A 7,708-nucleotide genomic window follows, 5' to 3' on the forward strand; every position below is an offset into this window, starting at 1 on the left:
TACAGCTTCCCTCACACTTTCCACTGCATGGGGAGACGATTGATATTAGAATGCTGTCCCGCTGCAGCTCGCCTTGTTCTCCGTACCACCCCGTCCCCTGATTGAGCAAGGGAAGGAGAGACGACCACCTCCGTAAACACAGAGTCAATATTACGCATCTCACCATCTATCGTAGGTGCTGGTATCCCAGCAGTAGATCCTACCACTTCCAGGGACGGTGGCCTCGATACCACTGGAACTCTACCCGATGCTGGCAACTGCTCCACGCCACTCTGAGCAACTCCAGAAACATACACCCAAAGTTCCATCTCCTCTACATCCCCCAGCACTGGCAGATGCCTAACTACAGGGTCATCAGGAGGAACAACCCTTGGGTGATCCTGTTGCACTCGACTCTTCATTGAAGATCGATGAACCTGTTTAACCCTACCCAAATCATCTATGGGTGCAACAGCATACACCAACCGTCGTTCCTGTGGTGCCCGTATAACCTGATACACCACAGAGCTCCATCGGTCCTGGATCTTATTGCACCCTCTAGTGCCATAATTCAGAAGATACACCAACTGGCCCTCCCTCAACGGCGCGTCCTGGACATGCTGGTCATGCTGTTCCTTACGACGTTTAGCAGCATCCTTCAAGCGTTCCCGTGCTCCCTTCAAAGGCCACATTAATCCTTGCCTGATGCTCTATCATCCATTCATGAACTCTCCCTTCACCAAGCTCCTGAAACCTGCCCAACAGAAAATCAACTGGGAGTCTAGGCTCCTGACCAAACATCAGAAGGTACGGAGATTCACCAGTAGACTGATGGGGAGTGGTGTTATAGGAAAACAAGGCCTGTGGAAGACAAGCTACCCAGTCTCTTTTCCTAGAAGCAGGCAGAGTACGCAGGAGATTATGAAGGGTCCGATTAAACCGTTCACACTGACCGTTGCCAGCAGGATGATATGGTGTAGTTCGGGATTTTTCAATTCCATAAAACCTACAAAGCTGTTTCATAAGGGCAGACTCGAAGTTCCGGTCCTGGTCGGAATGTATATGGCCAGGAACCCCAAACTTGAAGAACCATTCTGTAACTAAAGCTTGTACTACAGTTTCTGCCCATTGGTCCCTAGTCGGAACAGCCAACGTATACTTGCTAAACACGTCTGTTAGCACCAGCACATTTCCATGTCCAGAACGGGAAGGCTCCAGTAGGGTAAAGTCAATCGCCAAGATCTCATTGGGTCTAGAGGTCAGGACATGTCCCATAAAACCCTGAGCCAATGGCCGAGTATCTTTAGCCAACTGACACCGCTCACATTCCCGACACCACTGCACAATCTCTGCGGACATCCCAGGCCAATAACACCGCTGGCGGATCAATTCAGTTGTCCGCTCACTGCACTGGTGTCCATGCTGTTGGTGTAGCTGAGTCAATACCTCTTGCTTTAAACTTGCTGGCAAAACCAACTGAAGCACTTCCTCACCTCCATCTGATCGTAACACACGACGGTAAAGGAATCCATTCCTTTGCAGGAGGCGGTCCCACTGCCGAACCAAAGTCAATTCAGACTTTGAGAACGATTTACGTTCTTCCAAGCAACATTTGGCCAAGCTATGATTCCTGTTCCATACATGCCAAAACCCTTTGAATAACCGGATCACGCCAACGATTCTCCCCGCAAAGCAGCAGCGTGGTCCTGGAACAGCTAATAACAGGAAGGCTTCATAACAACAATCCTCCCCAACCTACTCTCAACAAGAAGGAAATACGAGTTATCAAATTGCGCTTTACAAACATAACGATATCTCTCCAAAAGAGTTTACATACCTAATGATCTGATGATATACTGCGAGATGACACATACCACACTCGTACAAGAGAAGAGAACTCTTTCGCTGCTACCACAACCACAGCTGATACTCCGGCATCCGTTAAACCAAAACACAGAAATGGAAGCCCTAAAGGCAAACCACACTATGAACTGTAGTACCGCATAATACAGCACCAACGAGGCACACCGTTGGAAAAGGTGTACTTCACACACGCCACACTTAGTGGGCCAAAGTAGCACTGAATAAACAAAAGTTACTTTAGATATAATAAAACAATCAGGCCAACAGCTCCAGCTCCAAACACATACCTCCGTGATCCACAAAGACGAAGGGGCGGGTCCCAGACCATGACGTACCTCAGGAGACATAACCAACAGGCCTTTATACCAAACCAACAGTAGCTTGGTCACACGTTAAGTGATTGTTAAGTGGTTGTGACGCATGCCTCATTACAAGCTGACCGTGGTTCATTACAACCTAACGTGTTTTTCGTCACCCACTCCACTACATCAGCATAATATTTAAGGTCTTGTGGGTGATTTTTACAAAGGGTGATACTGAGTCATTTCCTGAAACTAAGAGGAAACACTTAGTCAGGAAGTAATGTGCCAAGTCTGTCTGAAGCAATGATATGAGAACAAATGATCGACACAAAACATATGCACAAAAACCCAGTTAAAGACACAATGGAAATTGATTTGGACTTGCTGAAATCAACAAAAGGTCTATTGAAAATAGCAGAAGTGGTGAGACATTTACAAAAATTTAAGCTGGTTGTAAATTGCACAAACAGTATAAAATATCTGCTGTTTGGTAAGAAAAACAATTCCCTGATTAAATTGCTGACTCTGTTAAATGCCTTGGTTTGTAGTTTGTACTTATTTTTTTATTACATTAGAGGTTACTCATTACACGTTATTAGAAAAAAATGTACCAACCAAATCAAAAAACAATTTTGGTTTTAAAATATAAAATTGTTCCACATACATCTTATAATCTACATAATACTGTAACTACATGTCCATACAGATATTCATTACTAGCTTATGCTACTAAATCAGTCAAACTTATCTTCACTGTTTTATCTCTTGGCCAGGTGTCTGTTTTCGTGGCTCTTGTGTGTTATGCTGTGGCATCTAGGCCTCCCTATATTGCAGCAACGTGCATGGAGTTTTTCATTACACTTGGCTTCCTTCTGCTTTACCTACTGAAACTCAACAAGATGTTTACCTTCATCTTCTGGCCTCTTATTGTGAGGAGAAAAAATATATGTCATCTAATACATCTTCATTCAATGTTCATGATTAATATTAATATTAACATTACAATAACATTAATCAGATTTTGTTATCGCCTGAGAGTTTTGCATTGGTAACACTACAGTACTAATAGTGTAGTACTATAAATGTGACTTTGGTCTGGTAATTTACCTTTTCTCCCACAGGATGTGTTTAACTCATTTTTTGCTGCAGCATTGATGTTTATTCTCAGCCTTCTAGCTGTTTCTACATATAGATTGAAGGGCACTCTGGGTGGAGGAGTAAGACACACACACACACCTAGTTTACAAAGAGTTATGTAATAATGACTATACCATTATGATACTGCAACATGTTTTCACTGTGTTTTTTTTTTTTTGGTTGACAGATTGTGGGTCTTGTGGCTGTGGCCTTGTGGTGTCTGGATGGTTACCTCCTTTTCAAGAAAATCACATTCAACAAGCCGGGAACGAAAACAACAGATCATGAAGTGGAAAATTAATTTGCAAATGGTCTCATGATTATCAACAAAATATAATTGAAAATACTGTAAAAAAATAGATTATATGTAATATTGTTCATTATTTTTTTTATAATATCTCAACCATACAGTACATCATGAGCCACGTCAATATTATCTTAAGCCCAGTGTCCTTTTTACATGAATTTATTTTCCCCTTTGTATAAGATAACTGTTGCTCCGAAATGCAGTGCTCTTTTAAAAAAAAATACTTTGCATTTATTAAAGTCTTATACTCCAAACTGATTTTTCAAGACTGCTGAAGCACGTTAAACATTTTATAATCAGTAGGCTACTCATAGGTTTGGGGGCTGGTAAAGGGGAAGGTCTGTCAGAACTTTAGGCATAAGGATTCAATTAAAGTAGTGTTATCGAAGCTACATTCCGTTTGCTATGTAATATTGTTTGAATATCTTTGCAGTGTCCACTGTATCACCCGCATCCTTTATACAGTATATGTGCTGTTCACTTAACGCTCTCCAGATTTCGGGAATGCAGATGTTGCTCTTTTGTGCGCTTCGTTTCCGCACTGTCATTATTTCCGTTTCCACTCCGTGGAAAGTTATGTTGCTTTGCGAAGAGTCACTGTACTAATAGCGGTGAGCAGGACCCCTCAGTGTGAACCTTGTTTGGGTGTGGAAGTGTTTCTTTGGCGTGATGGGGGACATCGAGGCTCCAGCAAATAACAGATCACAGCAAACTGCATTTCGCTCTCTATTGCCGAGTAAAGAGTTCATATCATCCCGGAAAGGACAACTTTTGATCGGTGAAGTGGTATGCCTTTGTTTTGTATCATTAAATCAATCCTTGTAAATGGTTACGTTGCAACTGCATTGGTTTTATTTGTGATAGGTTTTTGCAGTTTAATAAATATTATTACTATAGCCGTGCGCTATTGGCAGCTGGATGCAGGCTGCGTAAAAAGTGCTGCATAAGTGCTCACATGCAATTCATCACATGTTTCGGTTTTACTTCTTTCCCTTTTCGATATATTTTCACAGACTTTTCGTTGCTAATCAATTAAGTCAACGTCTTTTCACATGTGTTTCAAAGTTTCTTTGTTGATAAATGGGCGAATAAGTTTGATGTTTTATGTAGGTCATCATTCGTTTTTCATTCAGCTGGAGGGGGAGTTGTCTTTCCTGTTCAGTGTCCCCACACGTTTCTAAAAACATGTTAAAAATAATCGTGTGTGCTTTGGGAGAGACATCTTACAGTATGAGCGGCGTTATGATCACGATGAATATTCAGGCTGATCAGACAACATGACTACCAAATGCTTCTGTTCTTAATGGATATATCTTAGGTTTCATGTTGCAGCTAATTCCGTTATAATTACTTTGTGTGCATGTGTGGGCAGATGTTGCAAGTCCCATATGACTTGCCAGATGTTGCATTTACATATATGGAGATGTTGCTACTTTCTGCTGAGGCAGAATAATATAATTATTATATTATAACGATCGCAGTATAATACTTAATGTATTGTGTGAGCATTTTGTCCTTGATATCCGAGACAAGTAAAGTATAGTTACATTATCATTTGTGAACCAGGCCGTGGTTAGTATTTATGATGTTCTTTACAATGTTCTGTATTTGGTGTCTGTGTGGTTGGAAATCTGTGCAAGCAAAACAATGATTTATTTGAATAAATAGAGAGATTTCACTCTATCTCAGTCGCATAATAAACCACAGCTAGCAGTTTTGAAGATTGGTAAACCAGAATAATCTTCTGTGTCTATGATCAATTTCATGGTTTCTACTACACTCCCACTATAAATAAAATGATAGAAATGAAGATATATGCTTGTGTTTGATGTGCCCTCAGGTAACGTCGTTCATCAGCTTTGTCTGCTTTGCTGCTTCAACAGCAGCTGCCTTTGTCACAGCTCCCTTCATCGAATTCTTGGCAGCTCTTTTCCTGCTCTTTGCATATTCCACAAAGTTCAATGAGAGATTTAAAGGCTTTCACTGGCCCCTCATGGTAAGTTCAATGACCTACTGTACGAAATGGGGACTGTGCACATGACCATTAAGATGCATCACATTATAACATTTGGCTCCTCAAGTTTTTTTTAATTTCTCCATGTTTGTTTGATGTTTCATCAAGGACTTCTTGCGTTGTGTCAGTGCCTCCATCATCTTCTTCATCATCTCTATAATAGCTGTGTCAAAGTATCCAGATGGAGCATCCAAGGCTGCTGGGGTCAGTTAACATCAGTCAAATCTCATATCTTCACTATTGATCCCACCGTTTATCTTTAATTCACTCCTTGTTCTCTCTCCTCTTCCCTTCTAGGTCTTTGGCTTCATTGGAACAATAATTTTTGCTCTGGACTTTTATTTCATTTTTAACGAACTGGCGAATTTCCTCAAGGGAGGCGATTCCAGTGGGGAACCTCCCAATACACAAGGTATCTCAGGCCATTTATATCTTTACAGGAATTTTTGCATGACTTCACATCAGTCTGCAGCAGCAACAAAATTAGTGAGACCATTTAATAGTGATAAGATTTTTTTATATGGACATCTACACTAGTGTAGCGTTATTCTGTGTAAGTGAAGAAGCAGTATTCTTGAAAATTTAGTTCAAGGCAAAGTCATCCAGCCTATTGCCTGCCCTTACAAAAAAAAAGAGTATATTTCAAGCTCTTTAACTATACTTAAAGGGATACTTCACCCAAAAATGACATTTCTTCAAAAAATGACAAAATCTGTCTGGTTATAAGCATTCTTCCAAATATCTTTCTCTGTGTTCATCAGAACAAAGAAATTTATACAGATTTGGAACAATTCGTAGGTGAGTAAATGATGACAGAATTTTCATTTTTGGGTGAAGTATCCCTTTAAGTGGTTCAAATTTATTTAAAGTATACTTTATATAGTAGCATAATAGCATCTATGTACTAAAAGTATACTTGTAAATGTACTATTTCAATACTTGGGACTAAATTGGCACACTTTTTAGTATAAAGTATACCTTTAGGTACACTTGTAAGGGTTTGCTGCAAAGCAGATTATTATCAAGGGAAATCCGCATGTCTATTCTTTCTCTCCCAGTTAACAAACTCTTTTTTTCCACACAGATAATGATTCAGATTCTGACTCTGACTGAAGCTGTGATTGTGTCCTTTAAGCTCTGGTGTGTGACCACTGATAAAAACACAGACTTATGTGTACATCAATACAATCATGTCATTTGATTTCCCACAGTGAATTATTCCAGTGACTTTGCTTCACATCAGTCAGCCTGGACAAAATGGTAGTATTGTCCCAGATAGCAAAGATAAGTGATGTTGGACCAATGTAAATAACTTATCTTTGCTCTCTGGGGTATCATTTATTATATCCAAGTACTGCCTCTAACAGCTGAAGTGTACTTAAAGTAGTGTTTACATATGTGCGGTTGTTTTTGGTTCAGTTTGTTTTTCAAATGTATGAGTCTGTTACTCTGTCTATAGCCTACTTGGAAGGTGTGTGTGTGTTTGTTAATATCTAGAAATTCTCTCAACATTCTGACTTTTAAAAGCTATGCATGACCCTGGGAATGAAGCCCTGCCCTTTGGGAATAATTGTTTTGCATCAAAAATGAAAGACGTTTACATCATTTAATAATATAACAGGTGGCTGGCTGGTCACATTCACCTGACTTACACTTGTACACTTTTGTGTTAATTTTTTAATTGCTAAGGAATGCCAATGTCTTTCCAAATTCTTACAAAAATGGCAGGAATTGTCTCGTAGCTCATCTAGCAGTGAAATATTCTTATCTGTCCACTGCCTTTGTTTTAAATTTATAATGTATATGCATGAGCTTCAGCAGGTTTACTATGGTATTCTCAGACATTCTTCATATGCCCACAACAAAGCAACTTTTAGTATGCTTATAAAAGACTGTTTACTTTAGGAATTGTTTTGGAATCATGAAATTTCACATAACCACTTACCAAAATAAATATCTTTTGTGCACCAGTGACTTGATGTTTGGTTTAAGCTATTAATGATGTAGTGTTTTCTACTGCAGAATGTTAGAATTGTATTATGAAACAGATTTTGTTAGTGGCAAAGTATTGTCTGTTTCCTTAAGTGGATCAAACTTTATGTGTGA

At 39.7% G+C, this 7,708-nt stretch overlaps 2 protein-coding genes across 2 annotated transcripts; both read left to right on the forward strand.

Moving 5' to 3' along the window:
- Nucleotides 1-2,395: 2,395 nt before the first annotated feature.
- LOC130562252 (chemokine-like factor) lies at nt 2,396-3,583 on the forward strand. Its single transcript, XM_057347157.1, has 4 exons — nt 2,396-2,567; nt 2,918-3,073; nt 3,266-3,361; nt 3,469-3,583. The coding sequence occupies exons 1-4, from the start codon at nt 2,463-2,465 to the stop codon at nt 3,580-3,582; spliced, it is 471 nt and encodes a 156-aa protein (XP_057203140.1). The 5' UTR covers nt 2,396-2,462; the 3' UTR covers nt 3,583.
- Nucleotides 3,584-4,257: 674 nt separating this feature from the next.
- Nucleotides 4,258-7,567, forward strand: cmtm3 (CKLF-like MARVEL transmembrane domain containing 3). The gene is made up of 5 exons (XM_057347144.1): nt 4,258-4,374; nt 5,429-5,584; nt 5,711-5,806; nt 5,900-6,014; nt 6,687-7,567. The coding sequence occupies exons 1-5, from the start codon at nt 4,258-4,260 to the stop codon at nt 6,713-6,715; spliced, it is 513 nt and encodes a 170-aa protein (XP_057203127.1). The 3' UTR covers nt 6,716-7,567.
- The last annotated feature ends 141 nt before the right edge of the window (nt 7,568-7,708 follow it).

The sequence above is a fragment of the Triplophysa rosa genome, linkage group LG1 (assembly GCF_024868665.1).
Source record: "Triplophysa rosa linkage group LG1, Trosa_1v2, whole genome shotgun sequence".
Taxonomy (NCBI): Eukaryota; Metazoa; Chordata; class Actinopteri; order Cypriniformes; family Nemacheilidae; genus Triplophysa; species Triplophysa rosa.